We start from the raw sequence: 19,365 nt of genomic DNA, 5'->3' as shown, positions 1-19,365 counted from the left end.
TTACCTTTTAATGCGTGTTTGTTTTTGTGACATCTAATAGATGTTTTTATTTATTTTGTCTATATCAAAATTAGACCACTTTCTTTTGCCATACTCCATATACTGTATACTGCTACTGCAGAACTACTATTTGTTACACAACTTTATGCCACACTATTTTTTGGTTCACCATTAGCAGTAGAACAATGCAAAGAAAAAAAAAAATCTAGAGGTGAACATGGTTTGGTCTGCGAAATCAATGCAAATTTTATGATTGGATAAATGAAGTTGTGAATGACATTAAAAAAAAAAAAAAAAATTGTGAATGACATGCATGCACTGTTGTAATGATCTTGAAACCTAACAACACATTCTGGTTCATATTTTGCAATTTTTTTCAGTATTACTTTAATTCCTGACACTATCTATATTAACGTTTATCATCTCTCAAAAATTCTCTTATTATAACTTAAAAAAATGATCAAAATATCTACGTGATTTCATAAGGAAAAAAAGGAGAAAAAAATTCTAAATGCTTCTAAAAGATAATGATGAAGAATCAATGGCCACGGCCGAAGTATGCCGGCGATGGATTGCCAAACCTCCTATGAGCCTAATAAGAGATGTTAATTACGAAATTTCTACGTGATTTCACAACTTAGAGTTTAATCTCCTAACTTAAGAACCTATTTATTTACATAAATAAAAGATTAATTCTTGTTATTTTTCACAAATTTTGCCTCCTTTTCTCCCATATGCAATTCTACAGCTAATATAGAAATGATTTAATTTTTGAAATTACTAAATTTAGTTACTTTATTCTTCATTTGTAAATGGTCAAATCTGCGTACATTAACACAGCCGCCACAGATTCAGAAAGATAAAAACACCAAAACTAAATTTAGAAATCAGGTTTTTTAGTTATAAGCCGAACTGCGAAATCTCTTGATAGTAGAATCATCAAGTATGTTAAGCATAACCGAATTGGTCGTACACCTAGGAGTCTTAAACTGGTTCAAGCCACCGCATTTCCCAACGCACCGTTCCGCCACTTTCCCAAACGTGCCTCGTTCCACAACTCGTAGCTCGAGCGGTCCGATCGAGTTCATGCGCCTCGACACAACGTAACCATAGTCCACAAAAGCAGTATCCATCTCTCTGCAGCATTCTTCAAGAGCCTTATCTTCTGCTTCTCCTCTGATTTCCCAGTAGATGACGTAGTGACCGGGACGAGCAATAACGTCTGCCTGGCTTGTAAAGTCAACAACTTCTGCTCGTGTGGTTCGACTCAGAAGCTGAGACGCCTTATCAACCACTCTCTGAAGATCCTTCTCTGTGTTCTTATCAATGTTGATGGTTAAGATGAGTTTTCTTCTGTATATGAAACTTAGCTTCGGTGTGCCTTTGTGAAAACCGGTTACTTCAACAACGTCTCCTAATCTGTACCTATAGAGACCTGAACAGAGGAAAAAGCAGAGGACGCGATGAAACAGAGGAAGCAAAGCTCGTTGATTATACCAATAGACTATGGAAACTGCAGTGGAGGTTTACATTTACCTGTGAAGGTGGTAAGAACAAGTTCGTACTCCTGTCCGAGTTTGACTTGTGAAAGTGGAACAGGTTTCTCTTCGACAAAGTCACCGTCACTGCCTATGTCTGATTCATTCTGGCGCCTGTAAAGTGGTATAAACTCGAAGTAACTAAAAGTTGGAATCACGGCAAAGGTCACATCTTCTGGGGGAAGATGAGGATCAACGTTCACACCGATCCAGCTCTCGGTTGACCCATAATCTGCGCTCACCAGAGGCAAACTGCCAGCGTAATGCCTCAGTTTTTTCAGGTACGGCAGCATGGAACCCGTCATGATTGAGGAGATGAATTTTGCATTTGGCCATAGTTTTGGGATCAAACCAAACCATCCGTGATTTGATTCCAGCTCCATGCAGATCTCCTCGATATGGGAAGCTAGAGACGGGTTTGGTCTGATCAGAGCCAATACAGTTTTCCTCATCTTGGGCAGAGTGATTCTTGAGTTGAGATTGCCTTCCTTGATGTCAGCACAAATCTCTCTCCAGATGTCTTCGAAAAAGGAGAAAGCTTGGACAATGGTGTATGAAAAAGCAGAGGCGACAAACTCTACTTGGCTGGAGTAATGGAGACCAAGTAGGAGATGACAATACGTGCACTGCCCAAAATCACCTCCCGAGATGACCTCTTGTGGGCTACAAGTGAAGGACTTTGTTGTCTCCTGCTTAGTTTTAAACTCTTCACTCGCGTAGTAATGTGCTGTGGCCGTTCCTACTGTCAACCCTCCTTGCGTCATAAATTCCTTCCCCGCGTATATGAACTCAAGAATCCTCCCTCCTTCCCTTATTGGACAAAACCTTTACGAAAAAAAAGCATAGTAGAAAGTTATGAGCAAATGAAGAAGTTTTTAATGGAAAAGAAAAGACAAGAAATGAAAACAAACCTTGATCTGTAAGCCGCTGATAATCGGAAAATCTGAAGAGTAGTTTGCGCGCTATGGCGAGTAAACGGAACATACTTTTGTCTTCCTTCTGTTGTTCCAGAGCTGCGTCAAAAAAAAGAAGAGGAGAAAGGGATCAAGACAGGACATAAATCACATACACACACAGAGAGACATAAAAAAGATGCATATAGAAATATACCTGAGGGACAAAACAGTGATGGGTTCTTGTGTAAGCAATGGAGAAGTCTCTCCATCTGCTATTCTTTGAATATAAGGATCTAAATCAGCATGTGAGACAATAGGGACCAAGGAAGTAAAATGAGTTTCCAAGGTATAATCGTCCATCTTTTCTATATCAACAGTTCCAAGCCATTTCGTCAGATACTCCACTCCAGAGTTGAGCTCAAGAATCCGGCGCAGAGTCTCGCTTTGAACCTTGCAGGCATTCTCCGATACATGCTCGAACCAACCAATAACATCATCATGACCAGCTTCTACAGTTTCCATCGAAGACAAAACTTCTGTATCTCAGCGATGCAGAATGAGTAGAACTCCTAACCCAACATATAGGGGAGTAGTGGTCATTGACCACACTATTTGTCTTCAACGAAAAAAAGTGATGATATTTTCTTTTCTGTGTATTGTTGTTCTCACTTTTTTGGGGTCTCCTTATTTGTCTTTTCAATAGGAAAAAACCATCACAGATACCTCCATAAATGTCACGGGAATTACCGTCCACAAGTTCTATCCTTCACTTATTACAGATATTAATGCGTTCTCACATAAGAGTATCCCAGTCACAACATGTGCTCCAGAGACAAACCTTAACCATAATGTATTTTGCAATATCATCCACTGTGGTCCCATGATAAGCCTCTCTGCCTCCTAAAAATCAAAACCTCTACATCATGTTAGATCTCTTTCAACTGCTTTCCCTTTCCCTGTAATAATTCAGCGCATATAGCAATATATATGGCAAATATTAAATGAACAGAGCTCATAATCACCTATTTGAGCAATCTAGCAATAGAAATTTTAGTTCTTCCTAAAATGTGGCCAACCTTTGATGTTTGTTTCTCAGCATATATCTGGATAAGCATGTAGGACCAAGCTACTACTCATCACATGTTGCACAAGATATTTTTTTTTTTTTGGGCAGGCTGGCTCTTCCCTCAACCTCAACCTTCACAGGCCTACCACTACTTTCAACGGGTCTAACTTTTAAAGTCCCTTCACTTTCTTTCTTTCTTTCTTTCTCCCCAAATCCGTCTATACACAAAATGACAATCATGGTTCGCTAGTCAAATGAATCTCTGTAGCCTTTTCTCCCTCAATATCTTCTTGATGGGTACTTAAATCCTTAAACATCTTATCAAGAACCGTAAAACAAAGGACTGGCTGCACGTTAATCTCAATATAAGCCAAAGAAAACAGAATTGTCACCAGCTCATCTTATCTCCAAGACACCATTCAAAAAACGTGGGTAGTACTGACATGACCAGCCTCTGAGAAACATTCAAATTGTTTCAAGAAGCGCTTTCCTAACCAGACGAGAACTGGTTATCCGTGGTTGGTGAACGCGGAATTTTTGGGTACACAGTACATCTTTGGATGCAACACACAGAAAAATCTAAGTTGTCCCCTTATGGATGCATCTATGAACGTGGTGTATAAGGCCTACATTTGGCTTGATCTCCTTAACGAATCATATTGCCCCAAAAACCACATAAACTTCATGTAATTTTCCCTTCTTGTAAAGTCATCAATCACAAACCCATATGCATGAGGCAGTAGTACCTGAAAGCCACTTCTCTCATTCATTTCTTGATACAAAGCTACTACACAAGATTCAAACCTGAATCATATAAGCAAATGATACCTATCTCCAAACCTCCAGTTTCCATAGCTCTAAGTTTCTCCACAGGTGAGGCCTACCCTACCTTACAGTTCCCCTTGACCATGCTGATAAGATCTTCAGGTTGTAAGGCTGCAACTGTCCATAATCTCAGTTACATGCGTTGTCGAATCAATGAGAAATCAAAGCTAACCTGGGAATTGGGTTGGATCCCATTTTCTCTCATCATACACCTAAACTCTCATCCTCTACGATCCCAAGCTTTCCAAAACTCTAAAATCAACGGAATTGGCCAAAAGAACCAGGAAAGCCCCAATCTTTTCTAATTTCACGAAAACCTAATCCTATCAACATCGTTAACCAAAAGCCAGTACACAATCATCAAGGAGATGTAGTAGCACTCAAGCTCGTATACATATATTCTTTTGATCGGAATCTTTCAACAGAGACTGCCGCAGCGGTGGAGACAACGATGGTATAGTCCTTGAACAAGCCCTGGTCTTAACCGGAAATGGTAGGGCTCATAGCAACTGGTCCTATGGGCTAGTGGTCAGGACATTGGACTCTGAATCCAGTAACCCGAGTTCAAATCTCGGTAGGACCTTTTTTTTCGGCTTCAAATGTGCAATCCGGTTTTTATCTAATTCGATTTTTTTTCTTCGGTTATCGATCAACATTAAACCGAAACTCGGTTTGGCTCAGTTTCCTACCGTTTGGTCACAAAAGTCTGCTTTTTTTTTTTTGGTGAAGTCTAAAGACTTAACCTTTGGCGGTGGAGAGAACCAACGAGAAGAGAAAGGAAAAAAGGATCTTCCTTTGAGATTTGAGAAGAAGTACACAAGCTCCATGGCAGCTCTCTGTTGTTGTCCTACCACCATCATCGTTGTCTCCGGTAAGCTTCCTTCACGGATTAGAATCGCCGATCAGTTGCCTAGACTCAACCCTTTTAAGAATCAGAGACGATTGATTGCATCAAAGAAGAGGAGTTTGATCGTTGTTGGCTCCATCATTGAAGACAGAGAAGCAATCGATGTGAAAAGTGTTAATTTCGAGCCAGAAGAAGAAAGAAAAGAAGATGAAGGAGATGGAGAAGATAGAGATAACGATCGGTTGATGAGTCGAGGAATCAACGCAACCATAGTTCTCGCCGCCGGTACTGTTGCGGTTACGAAGCTTTTATCCATCGATCATGACTATTGGCAAGTAAGCTTTAGGTTTTGTTTTGATTGATTGATTCTTAGGTTTCTGCAAAGCTTGCTCCTTTATAAAGATTATACCAAAATTTGATGTAATAGATTGTTACTGTTCTACTTAGGGTTGGACTCTCTACGAGATACTCAGGTATGCGCCTGAACACAATTGGGTTGCATATGAACAAATTCTCAAAACAAACCCGGTTTTGGCGAAAATGGCCATCAGTGGAATTGTGTATTCTCTTGGAGATTGGATTGCACAAGTAAACAAACTCAAACCCCTTTAGAAAGCTTCTAATTTTGAGTCCTCTCTGACCATTTTGGCTGTAAAATTTATTTATTTATGCAGTGCTATGAAGGAAAACCACTATTTGAGTTTGATCGATCTCGTGTAGTTAGATCAGGTCTTGTTGGATTCACTCTCCATGGTTCACTCTCTCATTATTACTACCAATTCTGTGAGGTAAAAATATCAATCTTTGTTCTGTCAAGATATGTTGTAGTGACATGTCGTTGATACAATGCGCTGAACGCCAAATCCTTCTTTTCTTCAAGGCTCTCTTTCCTTTTCAAGAATGGTGGGTAGTCCCTGCAAAAATCGCCTTTGATCAAACCGTGTGGTCTGCAATTTGGAATAGTATATACTTTACAGTTTTAGGGCTCTTGCGTTTTCAATCTCCAGCTGACATTTTCAGCGAAATCAAGACCACATTTTGGCCAATGATCACTGTAATTATCAGTCTAACCTTTGTCTTTATAATCTTATGAAAGCTTTAAAGTTCGTCTTTTAAAATGTTTTGTCATGATTTTGGTTGTGCAGGCAGGCTGGAAACTCTGGCCATTGGCTCACTTGGTTACATACGGTGTAATTCCTGTAGACCAAAGGCTTCTTTGGGTGGATTGTATTGAACTCATATGGGTCACTATATTGTCGACGTGAGTCTTCTTCATCTTTAATCTTTGTAATCCTATTTATTTGAACATGTTGGGCATATCAGCTTGTCGGCTATCATGAAGAGAAGTTTTATGTTGCTAATATTAGTTTCTTGGTTTTCATTTTGAATTCTTGAAGTTACTCAAATGAGAAGGCAGAGGCGCCAGCATTAGAGAAAACAAACTCTAACTCGAGTGAGGTTTGTCAACTGTTGAGACCCCCCTCTTCAAAAATAGACTTGAGCGTTTAAATGTTTTGGTCAGAGTGTTCTTCTAAGCTAATTTGTACCTGCAAATACTTGACAGGACTAGGCGACATCAGCATGTAGATTCCGGATTCTATAGACTGTAGCAGGAAGTGGATGAAGAACACCAAGCACATATATTCTTTCTTTTTTGAAGAGATACCTAATACATGTATATACATTTGATTCATGGATTCTAAGATAGAATCGATGAGGCAAATCTAATGTGAAATACAGATACATCAAACTCAAAACACCAGCAAAAAAAGAAACAGATCAAGCTGCGCACAATGCTCAAGCATAACAATTTTCTCAAGATCAGTTATCAGAAATAACATTAAAAACTAACTTCAAGTCTTCGACTTCTCTTCAGAGAATCTGGGAAGCTGGACAAGTGAGTTTACGCGTGTGACACCTTCTAGACCCAACCAGTTTTGATCACCTACCGTCTTCTCATCCTCTGCATCAGTCTCTGTATTCAAATTACCGTTAGTCTCATTTTCTTGATCTGATGATGATCTAACTGTGAAGTTTCTTTGGAGACACGGTTCTGATCTTTGGCCATCATCTGATTCTACAGCATTTGTGGCTGAGGAGAAGCCCTGTTCATCATAATCCGACTCAGAATCCATTTTTCCATCCAGAAACAAACACACCACTGCACAGTCATCCATTTTGGAAGTCGGATACTTTAGTTTCCATTCACGCGCAGCCGAGTTCACCAAGATCCTAGCCGCTGATGCCCGGCTTGTAGCTGAAGCTACAATCTCAACAACTTCTTCGTTGCTTAACACATCCCATACCTGTTCAATAAAGCTCAAAAGATCAGTAAAGCCTTCGTCTTGAAGCTAAGAAATAGATAAGATCGCTTGTTTACTTACTCCGTCTGAGGCAAGAACAACGAACTGATCTTTGTCTGTAAGAACACGGTGAGTGAACTCAGGTATTGAAATGACTCCATAATCTTTTAGACAGAAGTCACCAAACGCCCTAGCCATGGCCAATCCAGGTGCATCATCATAAGGTAGCCAGACTCGCGGCACCTCTGGCTCGTCTTCCAGCGCAAATACTCGACCTTTACACCGTTTGATCCTCTCAGCTTCCCCTATCAGACCCACAAAACAGTAACGTCCTAATTAGATAAATGCATACAGGCCAAGAAAAAAAAGAAGATTGTGAAAAGGTGTTAAGCATACTCGGTAAGTCCGGCTTCAAATCAACTGTTAGTTGAGTTGCCACCATAGTATCATTACTGCCTTTTGATCCAAGGATGGCCCGGGAATCTCCAATGTTTCCCATGAAAAGATTAGACCCCTGAGTAATCAAAAGAAATCATCTAGATCAGAGGGAACATGGTTGAAACCGAAAGAGAGCTCTATGATCTCTAGAACTACCTGTTTAAGAATTGTTACACCAGTGCTGCCACTGCAGAAACAGTCCAGATTAGGATGAGACCGCAGTTCCTTATCCATGGCTTTAAATGACTTCATGAAAGCTTCTCCCCACAAGCCTTTTAGTTTGTCTTCATCAGATCCTTCTTTAACAGCTTCTTGGAAAGCTGATTTGCTTGAACTTCTTCTGAATCGAGTTCCTTTAGAACCGTTTTGCTTCGACTGAAGCCTATGGAAGAAAGACTGCAACTTCACAGGCAATGTGTCTCTCACATTTCTAGCAACAAGATGACCATAAGGACCATGACCATCAAATACACCACAAAAGGTCACATCTTCAGACATAAAATCCTACAAAACAACAGCAACTCCCACTTTATAGTTGACCATACTCCATACTGTTAGAAATACAAAACAAAAGAGTCTGAAAAACTCACTTCCCACACAATCATGGCATCCTGATTAATACCCTTGCGTCCTTGTTGAGTGAAAATGCAAGAGCTCCTGCTCTTGCTGCTGCTGGTGATCCGATTTGGTATAGAAGTCAAGTTCTGCAACGAGACAATGTGGTCTGAAAAGGTTCTCTTCGCCCTTTTGCTCGCACAACAACCAATCCCAAGGTATGGTCGACGCACAGGCTTCTCCCCATTGCTCCAGCTGCTGCACGTACTCTTACTACTAGTGGATACACAACCACCCATTTGTTTAATCCCAGCGGTTGTTATATAGACGAGAACAGACTCTCCTTGTGTACCACCAACAGATCTTTAAATGTTATGCTCTAGTAGAAATTTAGTCAAGCAGAGAGCTTTTACATAAGTGTTATGTTTAATAAGTATATACTCTCTCGGAAACCTTCGACTTAATAAACCCTGAGAAGCAATGCAAAAAAATAAGCAGAAATCAGTATATAGTTTAAAAGCAGTCTCAACTAGAACACACAGAAAAAATAAGCATCAATAAAGATCAAAAATCCAGCATGTGATCTTGACAACAGAATAGAGTATTATTACTAAAAAGAATGTCTTCATTGTTTATCACTGACACATTTACCACCATTGGGGATCTTATTAATCTATGTTCTGCGGCTTTTTTTTTACTAATCCCTGTTGATTAAATTAATCTAAAGTAGGACCTACAGGAATCACAAAACGTAAAGATCAAGAACAGAGTTTTGAGAGTAATGTTTTTTCTACAATATTCTAATGAAAATGGCATTACTTGAATACTGAGAACTGACAACATCCTGAAACAGATCAAACCCAGGCAAATATCTAAGCGTTATTTGAAGATACTTACAAACACATGTCTATCTATGACTATAACCATAATAACCAACATCTGAAAAAAAAATCCCAAATTCTCTTGAGAGTTTTACATTCACTTTCTTTGTGGCTATATATATCTCAGGAAACGTTAACACAAATTCAGAAGAAAAAGCTACAGTTTTTAGAGCAAAGGGATCCACTTTTTAGGAATCCAATGTAGTAAAGTGAATCGGAAAAAAAAACAAAACAAAAAACAAACTATTATTCTGAAATTACCCGGAAACCAAACTAATGCAGCGTGGCGTGATGATGAAGAGGAAAGAAAACAAAACTGTTGACAAAACTAGAGCAGAGTGATGAACCGGAACCAAACAAACAGAGAGGACTTAAATGATGGTAACAACAACAACAACAACAACAACAACAACAAGAAACCCATAAAGAGAATCAGAACGGTTCAAGAAATCAAATGTGAGAAATATGAAAGTAAAAAAGAACGCACCTTCTGTATCTCTAAATCAAGAACAGTTGTTGATTCACACAGGCTGGAAAACAGAGGTAGTGATAAAGAGAGAAGAAGTCTGAATTGAGTGGGGGATCAAGCTCAGCTCATTAATTGAAAGAGGAAAGAAAAACATAGAGAGAGAGAGAGAGAGAGAGAAAGATAAAAAGAAAACAAACAAAGGGTTTAGTTTCCCCAAATAATCGAAATTTTTAGAATTTCTTAATTTCATGAAAGAGATATAGATATTATTAAAGCTGCTTTAGTGCTTTTGCAAATAACTTTCTAAATCTAATTTGTATGAAGATGAAAATTTTGAATAGCTTTCCCAAATTAATCCACTCCATACACTCACCATCACAAAAAAAATTTATTACTTTCTTTACATATATAAAAAAAACACTAATCCATAATGGTCTAAAATATCCGGAATATAATTATAAATATTTGAATATTCGGAATCCCTTTAAAAAAAAAAAAATACAATGATACATAGAAGAATAATAATATTGTCCATGCGCAAAGATTAAGGTTATAGTATAAAAACCTTTTTCTCAAAAAAAAGAGGTATTTTTGATTATCAACTTTGAATTTTTCTTACAGCACATATTGATTTTTAATATTAAAATTAAATTCGTATGAATTGAGTTAATAATATTCAAATAATTTATTTAAAATCGGCATGTATACACGTTAGAAACAAATATACTGTATATATTTTCTCATGGTAATGGTACTTCAAGAAAATAAAATGTATTTTGGATCAAGTTTTATTTATTTATATATAGTCGCATGCTATGATGATGATGAGGATGGGCCTGAATCTTTTAAGCTTTGATTCCATCTCTTAACAGTAATACCTGTTTCCCCTCACCAACATGATTCATCCCTCTCTTTTTTTTTTGGTTCCAAGTTTATAATAATTTAATTTGATTATGTTTACTTGTTCAATCATTTTACGCATTTTCACAAGTTCTGACTTTTCTTTTTTTCAGATTTTGAGTGTATGCAAGTGACAGACAAATTCATCCACTTGGATTCATCACATCTTTATCTTTGAACTTTTTCTAGTGTTGAAATACGTATGTAAATACTCTTTCGTGTGTTCATACTTCGAAACTTCATATGTCGACATCAAATAGTAAACCTTTTCTTATGTTTTCCCTCCTTTGTGTTTCCTAATTAAAGCGACACGATGATCAAGATGATATTTTTTTTTATGGGCACTACACTACAAAGCCAATAATATGTTCTTTCACTTTTTTTCTCCACATCCTAATCCGTTTCTCCTTTTTCTTACATATGTTTTTTTGTTCGTTTAAACTCTTTTTTTTTGCTGTTATTTGAATTATAGCTTTCATATTGTTTTAGATTTTGATTTAAATGTATCCTCAATATTCATCTGTAAAAGTCATTTAAGGTTCCTTTTGCTTTCCAAAACACGAAGTCCAAAAAAAAAATCTAACCTTAGACACTTATTACGAGGACTTCATATGATAATGCATAGATATATAAGTTATAAATATGTAATTGTGATTTCTCTAAACAGTTTTTTGCGTGTTTATGTGGAGTATGAGATGAAAAAATTGTTTGACTAACAGCCAAAATTATGCAAGAAAATGCGAAATTATTTATGTCCACAGAGAATTATTATGTACTGCCGACATTAGACTGTTATACAATAGTATGCACTTTTGTTGAATTTATTCATTCAGTATTCACATTGTCAGTAAAATTTATTTTATTTTTGGTGGTTTCTTGTTGATTTATATTCTGAAATATATTCCAATGTTCCAATCAAAACTCTAACATATATCATTATGAATGGAATTTGATATCTTTAACTCGGGTGTCAACTCAACCTCATAATCACAAGAACCATATGCAATAATGCAAACTAAATTATAGGTTAGGAATAAATATTCATTGAAAAAAAAAAAAAAAAAACAAGAAAGGAGAAGGAGTTGGGAAATAAGTAAAAAGGATATCTTATGGTAGAAGAAAAGGAACGGCATCATCATCTTCCCATGTGTATTATAGCGATCTATGTCATGTGGTGGTGGGTCAATTTCACCATATATACTACTATGTTATATGCTCTAAATCGTATGATCAAACTATATATATATATATATATATATATTGCACATTACATAACATAGCTCACACAAGGATCACTCAACTCTTACTCCTAAGCTTCGTTTCTAGTTCTTAGCGATATTGTTTGAAATGAGACATTTATAGTTATCTTGTTGTGTACTTGTGTATTGAAAAAAAAAAAAACACATCTGCTTGTGTCATATGATTATGCCATAGTGAATATCAACTTCTTTTTTACATTATCAACTACTGTACCTGTTTTCATAATCAACTATCAATCGGAAAAGAAAATTAAAAAAAAAAAAACTTATCAGTGGTGTAGAGAGTTAGAGCGATATGTATGTATCAGTCGAAGTTGTCCCAAGAGGCCACTGTGAGTCTCATCATTGGGTTTACAAAAAATATCAGGCCTATTTAGCCCAAAATATTTGATTAGGCCCAAAAAGCTTATCTCAATATACGCTAAGTTCCAAATCTTTTATATACGATGGGAACTACGAATACCGCCGTCACGTGGTAAAAAAACCCAAAAGCCATCGGTAGAGTAGTACAACAATACAACTACAAACGTCACTCTCATCAACTTCGTTTTCAGTTCCCTAAATCACGATGATCGCCTTAGCTATCAAAGTTCAAACCCATCTGGCATCCCCGCCGCCTTATAAACCGGTCATTTACCCATAACCAACCATACCGGCTTTCTTGATTTACAGAATTCGGTTTAACGGAAAATAATCAAAGCATGGCGTCTGTAACTTATGTGCCACGTGTCACGAAAACTACCGCATAGCCCGATGGACACGTGATTTGCTTGTCACTACCGAGTCTACCGTCGAACCTCTCATCATCGTGTGATTTTTTGTTTTGGTTATAATTGTTAGGAATAATAAATTTTATAATTAATGTTAGTACTGAGGGTACTATAAGTTAGCTAATCTCTTATTTTTCTCACTCGAAAAAAAAAAAAAAACTCAAAACAAAGGTCTTTTTTTCTTTAGAAAAAAAAGAAGACTCTTTTTACATAAAGAAATTCGTGATATTTTAGTGATTAAACCAATATCAAAAATGACATTTTAAAAAATAATTGCATAAATTTTCAGAGATTAGTTTTGACTGTCTTAATTTTTTTAAAAACTGTGTGTGAAGATATATGTAGACATATAGTATATACATAATAAAAATACATATGTACTACTAGAATTACTATATTTTAAAATTAAACCATAGTTTTCTATAATAGGACTAACATTTTATTTTTCCCTTCCTATGACTATGTAGTATGTAAGATATCCAATCAAAATACATGGTAGAAGTATAACGACGTAGTAGTTTTTTTTATGATAATAAGTTAGGCAGCCTAATTTTTATACAACTTTTCAAATACGTCATGAACAAATACTTTTTCGTGATGTGTATTAAGTATATATATATCCACGTGAATTAACTTTAGTGTAGTGGCTAATGGTAAATTTAATTATACAAGACACCATCATATAAAAGATTGAATTTCAGTTTTCACTAATGTGTGAATTTGATTAATGAGACAGCCTGTTTTAACCTAATAGTTAACAAAAAAAATATATATATATATCTCTTAAAAAGAAAAAAAAGAAATCAGGTGTCCGATAAAACAGATTAAAATGTTTTATTCATTAATGTTCTAATATAATGGCATGAACAAATTATCTTTAAGATTGTAATGATTCTAAATCATGTGTTACAATTCGGTGTTCTTGGTTCTTTTTTGTTTGGCATGAGTGTTATCGGATATTACATTTGTATATTATGCTCAATTGATTTTTAGTATTGTAAAGGAGTCCACTCCAGCTTAATGGTATTTACTTAGTAAGTCAATAAAATTTTAAGTACTTCATTAAAATTTAGTATTATTCAAACTTAATTAAATTTAAAAGTATTTGGTATATATATTATTAACTCATTTTCAAAGAATTTTTATAGTAGATGTTTTCTGGGCCTCGGTTAGAGAGGGGAGGCGGGTCTCTTCCAACTATTTTTATCGAATTTCGTTGTTTTGTCGACCGTTCTTAAAAGGACACAAACAAGCTTGCTGGTGTAGGCTGGCTGTGTTGTTGTCCCAAGGATCATCTCCACTCATGGGTACTTCAAATTTTTGGCGTAGTTTTTCACCATTTCACGCTAAAGTAAAGTTTTTGTGTGAGTTTTGTGATGTATATTAAGATACAATTTTAGGAAGATGGTTGTTTTCACAAACTGTTTACATTTAGTGAAGATGATGTCTTCATCGTCCAAATGGCTGGCCTTTTCTGTCTGTCTAGATGATAGCAAAGTGAATATAGAAGAATTCTCAAATTTCTTTTTAATTTTGATCTTAAAAATTGTAAATGTGTTTACGGATTGTTTAGCATGACAAGTTCCTACTCAACTTTATGTGGTTACATATATTAACAGTTCACTTTCGTATTATGTTGTTTGAATCAATCTTTTATTTTTGTTAAAAACAAGAAAAAAGAAAAAAAAAAAACTACGTGAGGATGATGAGCTGTGGTGGACGAGGAAAATCGTCAAACTTTGAGATAATCTTTGATTAGATTAGGTGTGTTTACTCTTTTAATATCCAGATTTCAGAACCTTCTTCTCTCGTTCTCCAAATTGTTTTATCTTTTTTTCTTCTTCTTCTAATTTATCATATACTATATTTTTATTCATTTTCTAAAATTAAATAAAGAAAAGAAAAAAAAAACCCAAAACAGAGGATTTTGATCAAGTAAAAAAAAAAAGAATATTTTGGAGAGAAAGCAATCCATTCTCACCTCTCCTTATATATAAAACGCATTCATCTCTGTTTCGTATCCCTTCATTCAACACCCACTTGTTGTTTTTTTAATTTTACGAGAAAAGTTTTCAGTTTTCCGGGAAAATTGTAACAGAAAAAAAGACTCTGTTTTTTTTTTTTTTTTTTGCTTTCACATATTGTATGGTCTTTTTCTTTTCGTTTCTTGTCAAGTCTGCATTTTTCTCGTCTCTTTCGTGTATTTTGTGGAATTTTGAACATCAAAACAAGAACCTTAAAACACAAATTTGCCAAATATTTTTTTGGAATCTTATGGTTTTTTTTAATGATCATATAAGAAACGAACAAAAATACCGTAAAATCGGCTCTCTCCACAGAAATTTTTTAATATTTTCCCAAAAATAAAATAAAAAAGACTTTTTTCTTTTCTTCTGCAAGTAACTGAGCAGATTTCGGTTTTGTTCTTTCTATTAATTTAATTTTTAAAAATTACTTGTCCATAAATTCCGTTTTCCCTTAAATTCAGCTGTCCTAACGTCAAAACTCAGACACTCGCTTGCGTGTCTCCCTCTTAAAATCTCCCATCTCTCTCTCTCTCTCTCTCTTTATTTCTTTCTCCTTCGTTTCTCTCTGTTTCTTCTTCTCTTCTGTGTGCTATTTTTATTCTTTCAAAGAACGAAACCCAATTTCTCTCTCTCTCCCTCTCTTTGCAAAGAATCATGGTGTTTGGAAAAGGGTCAACGAAAAAATCCAACCTTGACAGGTTCCTTCATTGTACAACACCTCTAGTGCCACCCCAATCTCTTCCCAAGGTTTGTATTGTGACCTTCTCTTTTTCTTCTTCTTGTTGTTCTTTTAATGTTTATATTAAAAATGGAGGGGATTTGTGCAGGCGGAGGTTAGGAGTTTAAATCGGATTTGGCATCCATGGGAGAGAGAAAAGGTTGAGTTTTTCAGATTGAGTGATCTCTGGGATTGTTATGATGAATGGAGTGCTTATGGAGCTGGTGTTCCTATTCGTCTCACTAATGGAGAATCTCTTGTTCAATATTATGTTCCTTATCTCTCTGCTATTCAGATTTTCACCTCTCGTTCTTCCTTGATCCGCTTAAGGTACACATAGCTTTTGAATTGCTGCTTTCAATATTGTTCTTTTCGTTGAGGCAATTCTTGATTTGAAAGTTTGATCCTTTTGATGAATATGTGAGATTCCTTTTGGGGTTGTTCTTGATATAGGGATGACTCTGAAGATGGGGAAAGCAGAGATTCCTTTAGTGATTCATATAGTGATGAGAGTGAAAGTGATAAACTTTCGAGATGTGCTTCTGAGGAAGGACTTGACCATGACGCTCTCTTGCATCCTAATGATCGTTTGGGATATCTATACCTCCAATACTTTGAGAGATCAGCTCCTTATGCTCGAGTTCCTCTCATGGATAAGGTAACTTGATTAGTAGGATTAGTTGCTTGGTTGATTCCTCATTACTAATAGGCGAAAACGTTCATTAGATTGTAATGATCTTCTTGTTAGCATTTCAAGACTTGAAATATATGACACATGATGATTTTTGTTTGGTTTCAGATCAATGAATTGGCTCAAAGGTACCCGGGATTGATGTCGTTGAGAAGCGTAGATCTTTCCCCGGCAAGTTGGATGGCCGTAGCTTGGTACCCGATTTACCATATTCCAATGGGAAGGACCATCAAAGATTTGTCCACTTGTTTCCTCAGTTATCACACTCTTTCATCTTCTTTCCAAGGTAGTAATCTTTTGAATCAGTTCTTTGGATGTGATATATCCCGCAAAAGATGTAATCATGATTATGGTATATTGATTTACAGATATGGAGCCAGAAGAGAATGGTGGGGAAAAGGAGAGGACTCGAAAGGAAGGAGAAGGCGTGACTTTGCTTCCTTTTGGGTTAGCCACTTACAAGATGCAAGGCAATGTTTGGCTCTCAGAAGATGATCAAGGTCAAGATCAAGAGCGAGTTGTGTCACTTCTAAGTGTTGCGGATTCTTGGCTCAAACAGCTAAGAGTCCAACACCATGACTTCAACTACTTCTCAAGAATGGCTCACCGTGGCTGAAACAAAATTCTGTTACTATTACTGATAAAATTTCAAAAGTAGATTTTATATCTCTTTTTGTTTTTTTTTCTTGTTGGTCAAGTGACAAGGAGATTTACTTTTTTTCCCTGGTCACAATACCGTGCTTGTCCAGTGGTTGGAGTAGCAGTGGCAGCGGCGTGGAGGCTCAGACCGCTGACTAAGCGTTTCCTTAAAACGCAAATACAGCAGTTTCAGCGTTTTTGGGTGTAGAAATAGCTTTTAAAGTCCTATCAATGGGAGTTGTCGTATATTGCAAGTGCTGATTTGTTGAGAAGAGTGGTTTCTTGTTTATTGTTTCTTGATAACATTGACTGAGAGAGGTCTTGTTGTTGTACCTGAGAGTACTCAGTAATACTATAATGGAGTGGTAAATATTAACCAATCTAATCATCTATTTGTCTATTTATTAATCAGTGGATCACATTACTTGAAGAAAAATATTACCCTTGATGATATAATTTACTTTAGTTTGGCTATTATACATTTTTTCCTCAACAATTTGCATTATGAGGATTTTAAATGTGAATGGTTACACATCAAATAGCTGAATTAAATATTTTGTTTAAGTACAACTAATAATGTACCTTTAAACATTAATTTAAATAAATTTCATTTCTAAGTTTTAATATATATTTTCGTATGAAATAAATTAAGAGTTTAATTTGTTGATTTTTTTTTAAAATATGATATCAATTTAGAGTTGATTTTATATTCAGTTTTAAGGTTTTATTAGGAAATATATAACTAAATAGAAAAGAAAAAGACAAGTTACAAAATGGAAAAAAGTGGGACCTTTTGATGACAAAAATGTCAAACATGTGACGGAGAAAAATAAAAAAACGTGGACCTTTGATTGCAAAATTGACTTGATGGAGTGTACTTCAGTGTTTGGTCCCTCCACCGATTTTTCTAGACACCTCTTTTTTTTTTTTTTTTTTTTTTTTTTTTTTTTTTTTTTAAGTTTTAAATAAACTTAAATTGTAACGAATAATTTCCTAAAAATTAGATAAGGAAACTTTAATTTAAGTGGTCGGCTTTTCATTTTCGCGTAATAATACTATATTAATCGATCTTATTAAATTGATATGAATAACACTGTTTTCATTACCTGCAAACAGAAGGGGTTTCTTCTCGACCTGAATTCACGTTTGTTCGATGTGATGAGGACTGAATATTTTCTCTGTTTATTTGACGTCGACCCAGTTTTTGTTTCCTTTATTTTTTTTTGGTAGAAGAGAGGAGAGAAGGTCTCCTATAATTTATTAAAAAACAAAACCCAAGTTACATTCAAACACGACGTGGATACGTAGTTCCAGTCTCATCCGCTAGCAGCTCAATATTAAGAACATTCGAATAAACATCTAAAAATTTGAAACCCAACGGTAAAGAAAATGCATAGTTGGCTAAATCATCCGCAAGACGATTAGCTTCCTTATAGATATGAGTAATACGGACTAGCGAGTCCCTAGAAATAAACCAAGTTTTTGTTTGCTTTATTATTACACTTAATATATCTAATTAATATTAGTATTAATCTATTAGTACTAATAGAGGAAAAATGATCACATGTGCATTTTTGCACATATTCCGACTATAGAGGAAAAATGATCACATGTGCATTTTTGCACATATTCCGTAACGAAGCTAACAAAGTTTACCTATATTTTACGACTCAAGAACATTAAACAGAACCATAAACAACTCTTTTTATATAAAAACGTTAAACCACTAACTATACTTGGGGAATTCTTTTTCTTATCATAAATGAATTAGACTGTTGGATAAGTAACACTCACGAAGGAGATAAGATTTGTTTATGAAGATGGTTTAGATGATGTCTGTCTCTAATTAAAACCAACTATAAACCACTAACCAACCCATACAATAGAAGAGCACAAAAGTCTTTAACATATACGATATTTAGTATTAAAAAAGTAATTAAAAACTTCAACAACCAAAGCCACGGACATTTTGATGGTATCAAAGTCAAATATGCGGTTTCGTATATATCCACTCATTTATACCTTTCTGCTTATGCTCCACATTCGCATTATACATAGACAAATCGGTAGAGTTATCTGTTTGTGTTATTTCTTTATACCGTGTTTGGTACCGAACGTGTTCTTGTCCCATCATCATTTGATGATCACAAACCTAATACTGGATTTGTTTTAAATTGTTATGCTTTTGGTAGCACTTTTGGGGTCCATATTCTGGACACGTTATATGATTCGCTAAAGAAAATATATAAAATGTGATTTGGATAATGCTATAACTAGTATTTAGAAAGTACATTTAGAAAAGGTGTTCAGTTGTCATAGGCTATTTACACTTATTCAGCCTAAGCCTATATTGTGGTCCGCTTTCGGTAAACCAAGTGGGCCAATCAGATTGGGTTTGGTTCGGTGTAATGTTTTCCTCGGTAATGCACTCCAACAATTCCTGTAACTCAGTTCTGTAATAAATTATCATCGATCTGATCCTGATTTTTTCGGCAAACAATGTTCGGAAGGAACGTTTTCAGAAGTCGATTAAATATATGTTT

General features: G+C 35.6%; 4 protein-coding genes and 1 non-coding gene across 8 annotated transcripts; 3 read left to right on the top strand and 2 right to left on the bottom strand.

Annotated features, from left to right (window-relative positions):
• Window positions 1–768: 768 nt before the first annotated feature.
• LOC104738477 (indole-3-acetic acid-amido synthetase GH3.10-like) lies at window positions 769–4,748 on the bottom strand. 2 transcript variants are annotated; one of them, XM_087462125.1, is made up of 5 exons: window positions 3,457–4,748; window positions 2,649–3,334; window positions 2,450–2,551; window positions 1,537–2,363; window positions 769–1,435 (listed from the first exon to the last, which is right to left on the bottom strand). In XM_087462125.1, exons 2-5 carry the CDS (start codon window positions 2,954–2,956, stop codon window positions 897–899), a joined length of 1,776 nt encoding a protein of 591 aa, XP_087318251.1. In that variant the 5' UTR covers window positions 2,957–3,334; window positions 3,457–4,748; the 3' UTR covers window positions 769–896. The 2 variants fall into 2 exon arrangements, with proteins under 2 accessions (XP_087318251.1, XP_087318252.1); XM_087462126.1 differs by having other exon boundaries at window positions 3,511–4,090.
• Window positions 4,211–6,929, top strand: LOC104707739 (protein SYM1). Its single transcript, XM_019228602.2, has 8 exons — window positions 4,211–4,899; window positions 5,055–5,507; window positions 5,620–5,760; window positions 5,847–5,960; window positions 6,053–6,226; window positions 6,318–6,433; window positions 6,570–6,630; window positions 6,737–6,929. The coding sequence occupies exons 2-8, from the start codon at window positions 5,151–5,153 to the stop codon at window positions 6,740–6,742; spliced, it is 969 nt and encodes a 322-aa protein (XP_019084147.1). The 5' UTR covers window positions 4,211–4,899; window positions 5,055–5,150; the 3' UTR covers window positions 6,743–6,929.
• TRNAQ-CUG (transfer RNA glutamine (anticodon CUG)) lies at window positions 4,837–4,908 on the top strand. Its single transcript has one exon. It is a non-coding gene; the product is annotated as a tRNA-Gln (tRNA).
• On the bottom strand, window positions 6,790–10,247 carry LOC104707740 (putative protein phosphatase 2C 52). 2 transcript variants are annotated; one of them, XM_010424161.3, is made up of 6 exons: window positions 9,837–10,247; window positions 8,504–8,938; window positions 8,070–8,417; window positions 7,872–7,989; window positions 7,557–7,780; window positions 6,790–7,478 (listed from the first exon to the last, which is right to left on the bottom strand). In XM_010424161.3, the coding sequence occupies exons 2-6, from the start codon at window positions 8,765–8,767 to the stop codon at window positions 7,026–7,028; spliced, it is 1,407 nt and encodes a 468-aa protein (XP_010422463.2). In that variant the 5' UTR covers window positions 8,768–8,938; window positions 9,837–10,247; the 3' UTR covers window positions 6,790–7,025. The 2 variants fall into 2 exon arrangements, with proteins under 2 accessions (XP_010422463.2, XP_087318254.1); XM_087462128.1 differs by having other exon boundaries at window positions 9,611–9,917.
• A 4,287-nt stretch (window positions 10,248–14,534) lies between these two features.
• LOC104707736 (uncharacterized) lies at window positions 14,535–17,202 on the top strand. 2 transcript variants are annotated; one of them, XM_087462124.1, is made up of 6 exons: window positions 14,681–15,521; window positions 15,602–15,822; window positions 15,946–16,150; window positions 16,292–16,469; window positions 16,552–16,837; window positions 16,933–17,202. In XM_087462124.1, the coding sequence occupies exons 1-5, from the start codon at window positions 15,429–15,431 to the stop codon at window positions 16,797–16,799; spliced, it is 945 nt and encodes a 314-aa protein (XP_087318250.1). In that variant the 5' UTR covers window positions 14,681–15,428; the 3' UTR covers window positions 16,800–16,837; window positions 16,933–17,202. The 2 variants fall into 2 exon arrangements, with proteins under 2 accessions (XP_087318249.1, XP_087318250.1); XM_087462123.1 differs by having other exon boundaries at window positions 14,535–15,521; window positions 16,552–17,202.
• Window positions 17,203–19,365: the final 2,163 nt, after the last annotated feature.

Source organism: Camelina sativa, chromosome 8 (assembly GCF_030686135.1).
Source record: "Camelina sativa cultivar CO46 ecotype springtype chromosome 8, ASM3068613v1".
In the NCBI taxonomy this organism is placed as follows: domain Eukaryota; kingdom Viridiplantae; phylum Streptophyta; class Magnoliopsida; order Brassicales; family Brassicaceae; genus Camelina; species Camelina sativa.
Note: the sequence above shows the minus strand (reverse complement) of the source record. Positions and strands in the feature narration are given on the sequence as shown.

Excerpts from the sequence above, each read along its gene's own strand:
- LOC104707736 (XM_087462123.1), top strand. The coding sequence starts at position 15,429 with ATGGTGTTTGGAAAAGGGTCAACGAAAAAATCCAACCTTGACAGGTTC. Across the intron at positions 15,522-15,601 it reads CACCCCAATCTCTTCCCAAG|GCGGAGGTTAGGAGTTTAAA; the intron begins GTTTGTATTGTG and ends GGATTTGTGCAG. Across the intron at positions 16,151-16,291 it reads GAGTTCCTCTCATGGATAAG|ATCAATGAATTGGCTCAAAG; the intron begins GTAACTTGATTA and ends GTTTGGTTTCAG.
- LOC104738477 (XM_087462125.1), bottom strand. The coding sequence starts at position 2,956 with ATGGAAACTGTAGAAGCTGGTCATGATGATGTTATTGGTTGGTTCGAG. Across the intron at positions 2,552-2,648 it reads ATCACTGTTTTGTCCCTCAG|CTCTGGAACAACAGAAGGAA; the intron begins GTATATTTCTAT and ends TTTTTGACGCAG. Across the intron at positions 2,364-2,449 it reads TCAGCGGCTTACAGATCAAG|GTTTTGTCCAATAAGGGAAG; the intron begins GTTTGTTTTCAT and ends TTTTTCGTAAAG.
- LOC104707740 (XM_010424161.3), bottom strand. The coding sequence starts at position 8,767 with ATGGGTGGTTGTGTATCCACTAGTAGTAAGAGTACGTGCAGCAGCTGG. Across the intron at positions 7,990-8,069 it reads GTGTAACAATTCTTAAACAG|GGGTCTAATCTTTTCATGGG; the intron begins GTAGTTCTAGAG and ends TTGATTACTCAG. Across the intron at positions 7,781-7,871 it reads TTTGAAGCCGGACTTACCGA|GGGAAGCTGAGAGGATCAAA; the intron begins GTATGCTTAACA and ends TGGGTCTGATAG.
- LOC104707739 (XM_019228602.2), top strand. The coding sequence starts at position 5,151 with ATGGCAGCTCTCTGTTGTTGTCCTACCACCATCATCGTTGTCTCCGGT. Across the intron at positions 5,961-6,052 it reads ATTACTACCAATTCTGTGAG|GCTCTCTTTCCTTTTCAAGA; the intron begins GTAAAAATATCA and ends CTTTTCTTCAAG. Across the intron at positions 6,227-6,317 it reads CATTTTGGCCAATGATCACT|GCAGGCTGGAAACTCTGGCC; the intron begins GTAATTATCAGT and ends TTGGTTGTGCAG.